Source organism: Mya arenaria, chromosome 7 (genome assembly GCF_026914265.1).
Source record: "Mya arenaria isolate MELC-2E11 chromosome 7, ASM2691426v1".
Taxonomy (NCBI): domain Eukaryota; kingdom Metazoa; phylum Mollusca; class Bivalvia; order Myida; family Myidae; genus Mya; species Mya arenaria.
The window spans coordinates 12035571-12050497 of record NC_069128.1 but is presented as its reverse complement, the minus strand read 5'-3'; the positions used below and the strand labels follow the sequence as shown (position 1 = coordinate 12050497).

General features: G+C 40.0%; 1 protein-coding gene across 1 annotated transcript in view; it reads left to right on the top strand.

The window, feature by feature from the left end:
• LOC128240918 (uncharacterized) overlaps positions 1-14927 on the top strand; it is a 95966-nt gene that overhangs the window by 21661 nt on the left and 59378 nt on the right. Inside the window, exons 30-48 of the mRNA XM_052957912.1 lie at positions 1187-1395; positions 2272-2367; positions 3205-3349; positions 3593-3997; positions 4354-6480; positions 6774-6944; positions 7367-7576; positions 8684-8873; positions 9122-9270; positions 9509-9800; positions 9945-10354; positions 10616-10751; positions 11021-11147; positions 11358-11551; positions 12293-12387; positions 12768-12897; positions 13104-13618; positions 13927-14059; positions 14229-14689. Coding sequence (XP_052813872.1) covers positions 1187-1395; positions 2272-2367; positions 3205-3349; positions 3593-3997; positions 4354-6480; positions 6774-6944; positions 7367-7576; positions 8684-8873; positions 9122-9270; positions 9509-9800; positions 9945-10354; positions 10616-10751; positions 11021-11147; positions 11358-11551; positions 12293-12387; positions 12768-12897; positions 13104-13618; positions 13927-14059; positions 14229-14689 — 6195 coding nt within the window. The remainder of the gene's footprint in view (positions 1-1186; positions 1396-2271; positions 2368-3204; positions 3350-3592; positions 3998-4353; positions 6481-6773; positions 6945-7366; positions 7577-8683; positions 8874-9121; positions 9271-9508; positions 9801-9944; positions 10355-10615; positions 10752-11020; positions 11148-11357; positions 11552-12292; positions 12388-12767; positions 12898-13103; positions 13619-13926; positions 14060-14228; positions 14690-14927) is intronic.

Sequence of the window (14927 nt, the reverse complement as noted above, 5' to 3'; positions counted from 1 at the left end):
AACGCTTATAGTTTAAACGATTAACATGTCTCGTTTAACCAAATTACGTTTCTCGTGTTACGACATAATTGGCCAATCATAGTCGACGATGTCGCAAACTATAACAACGTTCATGTGTTGTTGCCAGATTTGTTAAAATATCATTATATGCAATACTTCTTGGAAATAATTTTATTATATGATCATCTCTTGCCTCGGCCTTATTTACAATTTCACGAAACCGGGTGATAATATTACGCGATTTTAAGTGGCTAGTTTGTCCTTTACCGACATACGTAGGTCGTTTAAAGGAGATGCGCTAGTCGTTTAAACGAGTTACCAAGTAAATGATTAAAAAACGAAATAAAACTTTATAATTAAACATGCGTACGCAGGGCTCGAACGCTCAAGGAACAATCAATGCAATGGTTATTTAGGATTAGATACAACCTCTAGCAACCAGTCGATTCTATTTGTTTTACACCGTGTTCTATCGGGATAAGAAATATATATTAAGAAAGCAACTGTTCTAGTAAGTTTAGCTGTGATATTATACTAACAGAGGTCAGTTGGATCTGCTCAGCTCAACGATCGCTCACGTAAGCAAAATGATCAGTTTTTTAACCCGGTTAAATCGGAATGCATCATCTACTGCAAGCGGGGAACCAAGTAGTAAAATCGTGCTATCGTGCAAGCCTTAACTGAAATTGGGATTAGTCTGTTTGCATCAATTATATACTGTTTTGTTGTTGTTTTTTACAAATATCATTTTTGTTTCGTCGATAAAATACTGGACAAAAACTTATGCCCTTAAAACGTGCGGTAAAGTAAAGGATTGAACTACGCATTAAGACTATTTTATTCCGAGACCGACCGTCGGATTCCCTGAGTGTAAAACTGTATAACTAACAAGCTAACAGCTGTCAACGATGAATATATAACTATTTTAAATTAGTAAACGCTGAATAAGTTGTTTGCAACATCTACCATCCTGATTAATACTTACGGGTGTTTTTACCATATTTAAACAATCTTATAGTATATAAGGAAACAGATATATATTTTATAATGCTGTACATTTGTTAAAATTCAATGTTATTTATGGGCTGAAGAAAAATAGTTTCACTAATAGCCTTCGACATGGACTTACGATTAATACGTCCGTGTCTTCGAGTAGTCAAAACTACCATATGTTTCCATGTCGCAGTGTGTGACAAGCAGCTCATCAGTGATGTTCGGTCAGTGGGCGACACACAGTTCACGGCATCGACTTCTGTTAGCAGCTCAACTGCCGCCATGGCGCGCCTGGACAGCGTGAGCGGATGGCGGGCGGCTTCCGGCGACAGAACACCCTGGGTGCAGGTCAACTTTCAGGAGCCCGTCACCGTTGCCGGCGTCATTACACAGGCTGTAAAGGTAAATTTAATGTTTACTAGGGTTGTTTAAAGAGTTGTAAAATGTTCTCCGAGATTTCTTTGTTTAAAGTAATCATTACATAAGAACTAACAACAACAACAGGCTTAATGGAATACACGAATATAGTATGCTATACTTCTTACACTTGATCATGACCTTATTTAGGTGATTCAATAAGAATCAAACACACATATTAAAGGTAAAATATAGACATTAGCTCTGCTTTAGTCAAAGACAATTTATCCATAAAAAATATATAATGATGCTACGATTAACAAATTATAAATCGACAGGATAATAAGAGACATCATTATCAATTCAGACTGAAGTTTAAATCAACGCAGTAAAATGTGAATTTATTATTGTGTCCATATTTTTTAACGTTCTTGGTTTTATTATTTTCAATTGATCAAGCTGCAAGACTCATGTTGTTCACTTGAATTACTTTAGCTTGTTAATGTTTGTCAGACCTGAGCAAATCTTCGGATACCCCCGATACCCTACTACGATTTGCTTCGTTATGAACCCTGGGAGATTTGACTAGGAAGATATCGTAATCAAGCAAAACTAATGGGGCAGTTTTGTTTGTCATGCAAGGAACCAATGTGGTATTATTCGCTGACACTCAAACTAATGTTTTTCACAAGAAAGTGAATTTTGAAAGTTGATTTGAAATCGGTCCACCAGATTACTACAAATTTTAAATAGATACTTTAATCAGTAAACGAGGGTTTGTCAGTCAATTGTATATAGTGTAACGGAAGAATGTACCGTATTTGCCGACGATGACCTTAAATAACTCGCATACTTCAAAGTAGCTTCTCTTTAGTTTCCATAGCATTACTTAAGGTGCTCACTTTTTTAATCCTTTTGCAGGACAGATCGGCGTACACCTCCAAGTATACACTATCCTACGGTAGTTTCAACTGCTCCAACTTCCAGACCTACACCGATACCGACGGGAAACCAATGGTGTGTACATACATGTAACTGAATCGTTCCCAGTCACCGATTTAAACCTTATTTTGTATAAAGACTAATCTTGTCCGACATGTTCGAAATGCAAGTTCACTGTTTTTAATCAGGAGCTGAATTGAAGGAAATTTAAAAAGCAGAAACAGACGATTTTCTGAAATGGACTGCGATACCAGTTCATACACGTTGCAACTCTTTACCTGTCTTTCGTAATCAATACATATAACTAAAACGATTTATAAGTGTTTCAAATACGTAAGTTTTTAATTTCAAAAAGTGTTAGGCAACGATAGTTGACTTAAACACAGTTCTGAACATTCGGAGCATGTATAATGTTGCTAAATATAATAAAGAATACCTTTTAAATACTTTCAAAATCATTTTCACACCAATGAGTGAAGCAATCACGTCCCTGGTCGGCTGCTCAACTTTATTAAACGCGTTTTCAATCATATTATTAGTCTAGGACACCATTGCATTCCTACCAAAACAAATCAACGTGTATGCTTTCCAAATGTATGTATTACATGGAAATATTGAAGTCAATTGTAAAAACAATGTAATGTAGAGACTGAAATGATGAAAATAAATATGATGTTAACATATTATCATATTAAGGTACATAATTTATGACAATTGTACTATCTATATCCGAGTTATTTAACACTTTTACACCATCGTTAATTTAATTCCTTGTTTCTTTTTAATACCATACCCAAACTATTGAAACATGAACAATATCGAATATAAAATATCTGAGCAACTGGTCACATTTTCTGTATTTATCGTCGTTTTCTACACACTTCAATATGTCTAAAAATTATTCATTTGTAGGTTTTCGAGGGTAACACAGGAGGCTCCGGTGATGTTCAACATATTTTGCTTGAAGAGATAAGGGCTGTATGTGTAAGGTTAAGTCCAATTGAATTTACCGGCGCTCCAGCCCTGAGATTTGATATCCTTGGATGCCGCAAACACAGTAAGTTTCTTTTTTATATACATTTTTATACTGCTGGATGCCGCAAACACAGTAAGATATTTACAAATGTATACCTGCATACTGCTTTACAATTAACGCGCAATATATCGATTAATTCATTTATCAACAATCTTAACCTTATATCACATACCACAATATGCCCAAATACTAATAGTGTGAACATTTTAAAAACTCATTCCAATGTGGTATCACTTTCAATAAAGTATCATATTTCAATTTTAGTTCCCTTAACGCCTTTAACCACAACCACTCCCATGCCTACTCTAAGTGGACATGTCACCGGTGTCACTACCGTGAGCAGCAACATAACCACGCCCATGCCCTTCATCTGCGTTCCTGGATGGACACCGTTCATAAGCGTTGACACGCCCGGAGCTCTTAACACCTGGGAAAAGAGCGGACCGGGTGACACTGAACCAATTACCGAACTCCGGAATCTGTACGGCTTCTGTGCTTACCCAACCGGTATCCAGTGTAGGACTAAGTTCGATAAACTTCCGTACACGATGTCCCTTGATTTCGATACTGTCTGCAACCTTGAGAAAGGATTCGAATGTCTGAATTCTGCACAGGATGGCATGGAATGTGGAGACTATGAAGTCAGCTTTCAGTGCGACTGTGGAACAAGTAAGACATTAATTGAAATATCAAATAATTCTCCTTTTACGACAAACTCAGAAAAAATACCTGCCTTAAAATCCTTTCGTTGCACAAGTGTGTGCATTATTTATACTTTATACCATATCTGACGTGGTAACAGGAGGGAAAACAAAAACTATTTTAAGTCTTGCAAAATAATTGACAGAATTGATATACAGATTTTTTTATTAATAATGTATACAACTTTTGCCTTAATTAGTCTTATGCAGTATTGCTTAAAATATACATACCATTCAATCGATTTCGCATAGCATACCGAAGGCCAGAAAATGTTCACTTGGGTTAAATTCTTCCGAAAAACCTTAATTTTAACTATGTTTTAGCCTCGCAAATCCCAACGACAATTTCAAATGTAACTGGTACACCATCGCCTCCAAAACCCGCTTGCGGATGGACTAATTTCATAAACAGCTATCCTAGAACACCGACAAGCACTGGCGACTACGAAACGATTCATAACGTTAGGATGAAGTATGAGTTCTGCGAGTTTCCCGTGCGAATCGAATGCAGGGATACGGAAACGAAAAAAGACTATAGGACTATCAGTCAGGCAGGTGTATCTTGTGATGTCAACCGGGGTCTTGTCTGTGAAGACAACGGTCAATCTGGAGGAAAATGCAAGGATTATGAAGTAAGACTGTACTGTGTTGATGCATGCAGTTCCACAATAAATCCGACAGGACATGCAACTGGTACGACGACTCTCACTCCACCAGGCCAGTCATTCCGTACACCAACCTTGACGTCACCAGGCCACGGCAACGGTACACCAACATTGGTGCCGACAGACAAAGCAAACAGAACACCATCCATGACTACAGCAGGCAAGGTCACCGCCACACCGACCCTGAAGCCACCAGGACAAAGCACCGATACGCCGACATACACACCGCCCGGCCAGTCCTCAGGAACACTAACTCTGGCACCACCAGGCATGACCACGGGAATACAAACCTTGACACCGACAGGAAAAACCAGTGGTACACCAACCCTAACGAAACCTCGCCAAGGCACCGATTATCCAACACTGACACCAACAGACCAAGTCACCGGAACACCAACATTGACGCCAACAGGCAATATCATTGGCACACCAACAATGACACCACCAAGCAAAGCCACCGACACAACTACCCTGACGCCACCAGGCCAGCGCATCGGTACACCAACATTGACGCCAGCATACAAAATCAACGGCACACCAACAATGACGCCAACAGGCCAGCACACCGGTTCGCCAACACTGACGACAACAGGCAAAGTCAACGGCACACCAACAATGACGACAACAGGCAAAGCCACCGACACAACTACCCTGACGCCACCTGGCCAGCGCACCAGTCCACCAACACTGACGACAACAGGCAAAGTCAACGGCACACCAACAATGACGCCACCAGACCAGGGCACCGATACGACGACTCTCACACCACCCGGCATCTCGTCCAGAACACCAACCCTGACACCACCACGCATGTCGTCCGGAACACCAACCCTGACACCAACAGGCAAAGCCAATGGCACAGCAACAATGACACCACCAGGCACCCACACTGACACACCTACCCTGACACCACCAAGCAAGGCCACCGATACACCGTCTCTCAAACCTACATCAGGCCAGACCACAGGAACACAAACACTTACACCGACAATGAAACCACCAGGCAAAGTCACCGGCACACCGACCCTGACACAACCAGGCCAGGGCACTGCTACGCCGACTCTAAAACCACCCGGCCAGTCATCTGGAACTCCAACCCTTACATCACCAGGCAAGGCCACAGGAACACCAACCTTGATATCACAAGGAATAGCCACCGGTAAACAAACAGTGACGCCGACCCTAATACCACAAAGCAAAGCCAGTGGTACACCTACTCTTACGCCACCTGGCCTAGTCAATGGTACAACACTGTCACTAACAAGCCAAGCACCCGGTTCGTCAACCCTTAAGCCACCTGGCAAAATCACCAATACACCTACTCTTGCGCCACCAGGTCAAGCCAAAGGTACGCCAACCTTTATATCACAAGGCATAGCCACCGGTACACCAACAGTGACGCCACCAGAAAAAGCCAATGGCACACCGACCCTAATACCACAAAGCCAAGCCACCGGTACACCTACTCTTACGCCACCTGGTACACAAACACTGTCACCAACAGGCCAAGTCCGTGGTTCTACTGGTACGCCTACTCTAACCCCGACAAGCCACGTCACCCGCATACCGACCCTGACACCACCAGAACATGACACGGGTACACCAACCCTGACAACACCTACCATTACGCCTACACGTTCCGGTCCACCAATTCCCCCGGGAACCGGTACCCCAACATTTACACCACCGTATAACTTAATTTGCAAGGAAGGCTGGACGGACTGGATTAATTTGGGGAATCCAGCAAAATCTGAAGGAGACTTCGAAACTTACAAAAACATTCAAGGTACGGATGTTTGTCTGCATTGGTGAATTTAAACGAAGTCATAACTGTTTTTGTTTAACAAAGTCGAATCCATACATCTACATAGGCTAACGTAACACGGCGGCTCTTTTCATTTGTCGTATTATAGAAATACTACCACCACGCATGCCAAAATGTTTGCAAACACGACCTGTCATTCAAATAGTTAAATTTAGAGAAAACTGTGTAGGTCATTGATACTTCGTATGCAGAAAAAAGAACTGGGCAAACATTTTACCGATGTAAACGTAAAACAAATCATTCACATGTTCAAGGTTATCCAAATACCTGTGAGGAAGTCGTGGCCGCGGAGTGTCAGATCGCATCTACCGGTCAAAACTATATGTACTCAGGCCAGGCTGTGTCTTGTAGTCCAGAAGGCTTAATGTGTGAGGACGGGCCATCCCAGAAGTGTGTCGACTACAAGATTAAGTTCTTCTGCTCATGTATGCATTAATGTAATTCATCTTCACTATGCATGTATGAAGGCTTGCGATTTTTTATTTGATTGATTTTGCAACCCGTTTGATAAACCCGCATTACTGTAAACTGGTTTACCTACTGAAACAGTTTTAAGTTTGTTTTCTCTGTACTCAAAGTAATTAATTTTTTATTTATGATACCTTAATTATCCGTTTATTAGTGCACACGTTTATTTCCTTCGTCTGGGACATAAAGTTAAAGTGAAATACTACAAGGTAAATGAAAATAATGTTTACACTGCAGCTTATTCTTGCTCTGTATTTCGTGTAAATAATAACCACCACTAAATCGTATGAATGGGTATCATTAATAATTTATCACTATTTTTATTATCAAATATATAGCAAGGTAACGTTGAAATAATTAACCATAACTTTATTTGCAGGTCCCTTAGAGAGGACAACTCCTCGTGTCACCACCATCGTTAAGCCTCCCCCAGGCGTGGGCAGTGTTACACCCACAATGACCCCGCCAGGCGTGAGCAGTGGTACACCCACAATGACCCCGCCAGGCGTTGGCAGTGGTACACCCACAATGACCCCGCCAGGCGTGGGCAGTGGTTCACCTACAATGACCCCGCCATCACAGAAAACTGGTAAATATGATTAAATCACTTTTAGAAGATATTCCTTTAGCACGTTTTCCCGTTTCCGTCGTTTGCTCCGGTTGATCTAAAAACTCAAGATCATAATGCCGCGTTATATCGTTCCACGAAGAGAAATTATTGTAAGATTGTAATGACTTGTAACAGAGTCGTTTTATAGTTAACATTAGTACTATTTAAACGTTAAGTGTTTAAATCACAACTTGCTCTAAATTAGTTAGAAATATACTTTTATAAATGGATTCTAATTATTTCATATAAAACAGTCTGATGTGATTGTTATGGTGGCATATAACTACCTTAAGAGTATATGTTAACGTTCGCGAATTGTTTTGTATTAACATCTAAATTTTCGCGATAATTATCTAGCTATCTAGTTAATACTCGCAAAACCTTTTCGGTAGGATAAGTATCATAGGATTAAAAAAACAATTCGCGAACGCTATTAGGTTATCTTACGGCAGCACTATACCACCATAGTTTTACTCTAAAGCATATGTATATATTATGTCGGAATATTAGAAAGTATTTACGTTTGGCATTGCCACTCAACGTTTGCTACAAAAACACCAACAAATCCACAAATATCATAACTACTCAGTGTCAACTATATATGTCGTACATGTATGTCGGTTTAATTAAAATTGAATTGATCAGCAAAAAAATAATACAATTGTATATTCAACGATTATAGCTTGAACCTAGTGTTAAACTGTAATGGTACTACAGAACAGAGACCGAGGCTTAGTGAGAAAATTGCACTTTGTGTCGGGCTAAATATAATTTGGACATACGGAATCAAAAAGTAATGAAATAAATTATGATTATTCAAGAAATATTAGGTTTCAGCTGCATGTTTGTATTTAAAGTCATTTAGAATCAAAACCGGAGAAATTAAGTCTTAAGCATTTTATTCTATGAATGCAACAGGGTGCATGCTATCGAAAAATAACAGGATGCCGCACTCTTCAGTAATTTTAGATCAAACCCTCACTATAGTAGTTCAAATGTATCTCCTGCAGGTGTACCGACCATGATTTCTCCAAGCTTAACCGATGTTAAACCCTCACTATAGTAGTTCAAATGTATCTCCGGCAGGTGTACCGACAATGACTCCCCCAAGCGTAACCGGTGTCCCAGGGACGACGGGACATTACAACTGCACACAAGGTTGGACTTCCGCTATGAGCGTCACCACTTCTGCCATTACCGGGGACGAATTAGAGACAATCAGTGACTTGAGGAGAAAATACGAGTTTTGTGACGACGAGATGATTGTGTCAATAAGGTAATTATGCATTCCTTTATTATTGCCAAAGTCTCGGCTTGTTAGTCACATCAAATTTTAAAACAATCAGATACTATTGCAATGTGATGCAGGCAAACGTTTGAAACGCATATAAAATATGCGTACTAGTTTCGTAAGATAGGAGCATCGTGATTAAACAGATAAAATCAGTTTTGTATTTCAGAATAAACATCAACCATCTGAAATATTCTCCCTAGCGTTTACTTGCCTGTTATCAATTTTTTCAGGTGCGCCGATCTGATCTCCGAAAAGACCGCCGAAGAGTTGGGTCAAAAGGTCACGTGTGACATGATTCAAGGCCTCATCTGTAAGGGTGCAGACCAGGCCGGTGGCAAGTGTGCGGACTACACGGTGCAGCTTTACTGCGACTGTGAAGGTATATATCGGATATTTTAACATAAGGGTATTAAAAATAGATATAGAATGTTTTTTTTTTTTTTTTTTTTTTTTTTTTTTCAAATTGAAGCTCACATAAGAAATGAAATGCGAAATATTAAATTCAAATAGATGAACGACCAATTTCCCAAAATGAATATTAATAGTGTATGGCGATCTATTCTTTTGAACTCTGATGTTAATTTATCATCTAAATTTTTCACATGAATATTTCACAGCCCCCTTGATGACCACTACCTTAGCTCCTCCAATTATACCAGGCGGTACCCCAGAGCTTCGTCCACCATACCACGAGCAAGTCACGCCAACACTGAAGCCTAACTTGCACCCAGGAGAGAGCCCAGTCACGCCCCGAAAATCATGTGATATGCCCCTTGGAGTAACAGACAGGCAGATCGTGTCAGATAGCCAACTTTCAGCTTCGACTTCCTTCAATTTTAGCTACGAAGCAACTAATGGTCGTCTGATGCAGCAACCTTCAGGAACGAACGGAGGAGCGTGGATGCCAAGGTTATAGTTGTTACAGCAAAATATATAGATAGTTATAATTCATTTTTATGATATGTTTGTGAAAAAAAATCACAATCATGCTGTGAGTAGTTAAACTAAAATACCATTGTTCTCTATTCAACGCATGTGTTAAATTATCTTCAGATTCTTCGATACTCAACAATTCATTCAAGTGGACTTCGGTCACCCCGAAAAAATATCCGGAGTGGTAACACAAGGACGACAGGACACTGACCAATGGGTGGAATCATTCCTGATCGAGACCAGTCTTGACGGTATTCACTGGTACAAGTACTTGGACCGCGATTCCAAGAAAGCCTACACCATATTCCCTGCAAACTTTGACCGCAACACGGCCGTCAAGTCTTTCTTCGACCGTGAGGTAGACGCCCAATACTTGCGCATCGTACCAATGACATGGAAAGGCAAGATTGCCCTTCGTTTTGACGTGCTGTCTTGTTATGGTCGGTCAAAAACGCAGCCTCCGGGCCATTACACGACGGAGAGGCCAACAGTCACCACGCCAACCTCAGTTGAACCAACACCCCCTCCTTGTAAGTGTTCTATTCGACTAATATCAACCTTGGCCTTAATACGTATACGTTCCATAATCAAACAAAAGCCTTTTATATATATTTCAGCTAAAATTTAGCATAATTTGATTAAATCTTGCTGTAATAATTAAAATTAAAAATGATTTTTCCTTGAGCTCATGCGTTGCTTTTTGTAAGTGGTAAATTATCTGATTATAAAAGCAGTAACATCTTGAAATGAAACAGATAAGTATTAAAAGGTACTTTCCTCACCAACAACAGTGTGCTTGGAGCCCATGGGTATCGACAACCCGATGCTCGTAAAAGACGGTCAGCTTACCTCTAGCTCTAACCTTGACTCGATGCACGGTGCGGCTGCTGGCAGATTATATAACGAGTTTACTGGATGGGCCCCTGTGTACGTACACTGAAGGGTTGCACTGTGTATTAAAACTAGTATATAATGTTGGAGATATTCCTTTTTTTACATTTATACTAAAATACCTGGTACGTGTTGGTTTTTAGAATGTTCGATTTTGAGGTTTTGATCAAAACCCGTCAAGCAAATGGTTTGTATGATGATTTATTACGAGACGGTTTTTACCATGTATCAATCAGCAATATGTGTCCGTCATTCTGGTTATAAGTATGCATTATTTAAGCCGCTTTCCTTGCACTCTGTTTTAGTTCGACTTCCGGTAAGCAGTGGCTACAGGTAGATCTACTAGAGCCTCGCTATGTTTCCGGTATCCTCACTCAGGGCATCCCAGACAAGGACATGTGGAGTGTACAATATGTTGTCTCCTTCTCCAATGTGAGTGGATGGTTGAGTTCAATATTAATGAAATATGATAAACACTGAAAATCCGCAACAAAAACAAAAACCATGTGTTTTCGATTTACATTTATACAGAGCTCTGCGTACTATTGAAAACAAGAATTTCAAATTGAGAGTGGACCACGATAACTTTTATTTATGAAATGGGTAATAGTCAAATAAAAATAAACATTATCCTGTTTACAGGATGGCAATACCTTCACCGCTTACTCGGAAAAGAATGGTGGACTCCCTATGGTGTTTAATGCCAACAACGATCGAAACTCCATCGTCAAGATGATGTTTAACCGAAACATTGTTGGACGATATGTCAGAGTCACGCCTATTGAAGGAGGCTGGGCGGGTATCGGACTGAGGTTTAACCTGATTGGCTGCTTTAAGTAAGTCGTTAAGCTGATTGGCGTCTCAAACTATGTTTTATAGCTGATTGGCTGCTGCAAGTAAGGTTCTTAGCTGATCAGCAGTAAGTCTTTAAACCGACTGCATGCTACGAACACGGTGTAAAACTCGTTTGATTGTAAAAATAAAAAATGACGTCTGCGAAGCAGATCCATGATCTAGAATTAGCACATCTAAGCAAACCTTTTAAAACAGCTATGCACTGTTGTATGTCGAAGAACTAGAAATTCCCTTATCAGGACTATATATCTACGCACTATGGCTCACTGCCTAAAGAAACTTATACTCTGAGTGGGTCCGACGCTGATTGATGAATGTGCCGTTGTTCTCGTTAAATTAACATACATCCACCCATTCGATGTGTGTAAGTATGACGTCTATCGTGGTAGGTGAACAATATAATTGCAAGGTATTGGCAAAACCTCGAGTGATTGGAAGAACACCTGATCAAAACCACTATTTGTTCACTTGTTAGTATAAATTTGTCGTCACTAATAAAATTTAACGTTTCTAAAAACGGAATTTATATTGATGAAATGCGGCAAGATTCAAATAATATGTCTTTTTGTTATGAAATTCCTTAGTTTTAGCCAAGGGTATTGTCTCCGTCAAACGCACATCAACAATAGCCTCACTCATAATTGACCTTTCACAAAATGACGTATCACGTATAGAAATATCTATAGCATTAATATTATATATATAATTCTATCTCCGTTCAGCATATCGACTACGGCACCGCCCATGACAACCCAGACAGTGGTACCACCTACTCTGTCATTCGCCCTCCCAAACATGACAACACAGATTATCCCAGGTAACGTTTTTAATTCAAGTCTATCGTTACATCAACATAGACTCTCCCAGGTAATGGTTTTACTATAAATCTATGGTACCAACAACACAGGTTCCCTGTGGTATCAATTTGATAATAAGTTGACGACACGACGTGCTGAAATTACAAAGATCTGTCATCAAATTTGTATATTAAACTAATCATTTAAATAATCGAAGATTCTAGATATTATTTATGCATTTGCAAACAATATGTAATGCTCATAAAGACAGTTCTTAGAGTAAAATTTATGAACATGTAGATAATACTTATTCATTAAGTTTTATTTTTAATAAAAAAAACACCATGACATAACGCAACACTTTTTTCTGGTAATAAAAAATGACTTGTATTTACCTCAGTGTGTACCATCCCCATGGGTATTGGCAACCGTTACACAATCGGAGCCAATCAGATCTCAGCTTCCTCCAGCCTCGATATCGAGCCGATATCATCTTGGTCGTCAGGAATCAAGTTGCCATGGACACCTGTGTACGCGCTTTATATTCCATTATGAATGCGGCCTTATGCATATATTATGTATCGCTTGTAATACTGAATATGATTTTAATCATAACCGAAACTTATTTATTGGCTTATATATAGCGAATTTGACCGCTTTAACGACACATTCACCATCTATGCCTTATATTATAAACAATATATTAAACTTCATTGAAAATTATCTTATTTTGCAGGCCCACGGATCCCCACCCGTATGTCCAAGTAGACTTCTTGGAGCCAAAAGCTCTCTCTGGTGTGCTTATTCAAGGCAGCCCGTACAAGTCTGAATGGGTAACATCCTACCAGGTTTACATAAGCTTAGATGGCAATACATGGACACCATACTCCGACATCGTAAATGCTAAAATACCTACGACTTTCAAAGGCAACAATGATAACACTGGACAGGTTACTAATTTGTTTAACAGAAACATCTATGGTAGATTTATAAGGATCTATGCAATCAGTTTCCACACAGCTGCTACCATGATCTTTGAGGTCTTCGGATGTAATCCATCAGAGGCTGTCAACATGACAACAACAGAGTCTCCAAGCGGTGTCAGCACACTTACACCCACTGTGTCCCCACCGGCGGGCTCCAAGAACACCCCGACCATAACTCCACCTTCACGGACTGGTACCCCAAACACACAAGGCTTTGGACAGACTGTGTCATTTACAACTCCAACCTACGTGGCTCCCCCAACAGGTAGGATCACACTCTGTCATTGCTACTTCGAACCGAAATAAATCATAATGCTTTCTACACCAACATCGACTTTGTGTTTCAAAACAAGAATGTCACTTTTATTTCTTCCAATTATCAACTCGTTTTGGTGTTTCGGATATATTTAAATAATAATTTAGTGTATCTACCACGTTTTATTATGCTCGTCCGTAACACATTTTTCAAGAAATTTGTATATTGGGAGTTCAATGCAATTTAAAACATAGACGTGTTCCCAATAATCTAAGTAAAGGTAAATGGGTGTTTAACATTCTTTATGCTCATTTCAGTGTGTCTGACGCCAATGGGTCTTGAGTACACCCGAACCGTGTTTGATCATCAGATCACTTCCTCTTCAAAAATAAATGAGCTCACTGGGGCCTCAGAAGGCAGAATTCACAGTAACTCTAGCTGGATACCTAGGTAGGATTATCTGCTTATACAAACACAAGTATTTAAAATGACGTCTTGATAAATCTTTTTAATTTAAAATATTGTGAAACTAGACAGAAATGTGCATTTGCCTACAACTATCTAACATATATTACAGCCGAAAAGTCTCAATAACCATGCATTCGCTACCTTATTTCAGTCATAACGACTCATCTCCATGGATCCAAGTCAACTTTGAAAAGCCAAAACTTCTGAGCGGTATTTTGATACAGGGAGAAAACGGCGGGCAAAGATGGGTCACCAAATACACAGTGGATTTCAGCATGGACGGCAACACCTTCTATCCATACACCCTCCTTCTTGGCGACTCCAAACCCGTTGTGTTTAGCGGTAACAACGACAGCAACTCACTGGTCAGACAGCTTTTCAACAGGAACGTCACAGCGCAGTACATACGTATTCACCCTAAAGAATGGCACGGAAATGCAGCAGCTATTCGGTTCAACATCATCGGTTGCAACCCAGACAGTCCACAGACACCGACTGTAACGACTCTCAGTCCCTCTGTCACCACACCAACCAACGGAACAGGTGTCGGAACCACGACCGGGTACGAGCATATCAGCACCATCTCGGGAATGGTTATGTTCCCGCCTTCACGTATGTACACTGTTTATGAACAGACAATCGTTTCTGGCGTAGTCTAAGTTATCCGAAACGTTTATTTGTCTGTCAATCCGTGTCCGCTATTAACTACTTACAAATCAAATCGTTTCAATGATAATTAACCAAAAAAGCCTGTTGACAACCTGTTAAATTGTTATACAATTGTTCATCTGTCTTCTTAACCCATTACTATAAAGGCTTTCGATAGGCTTACCTATGATAGTGATATCTG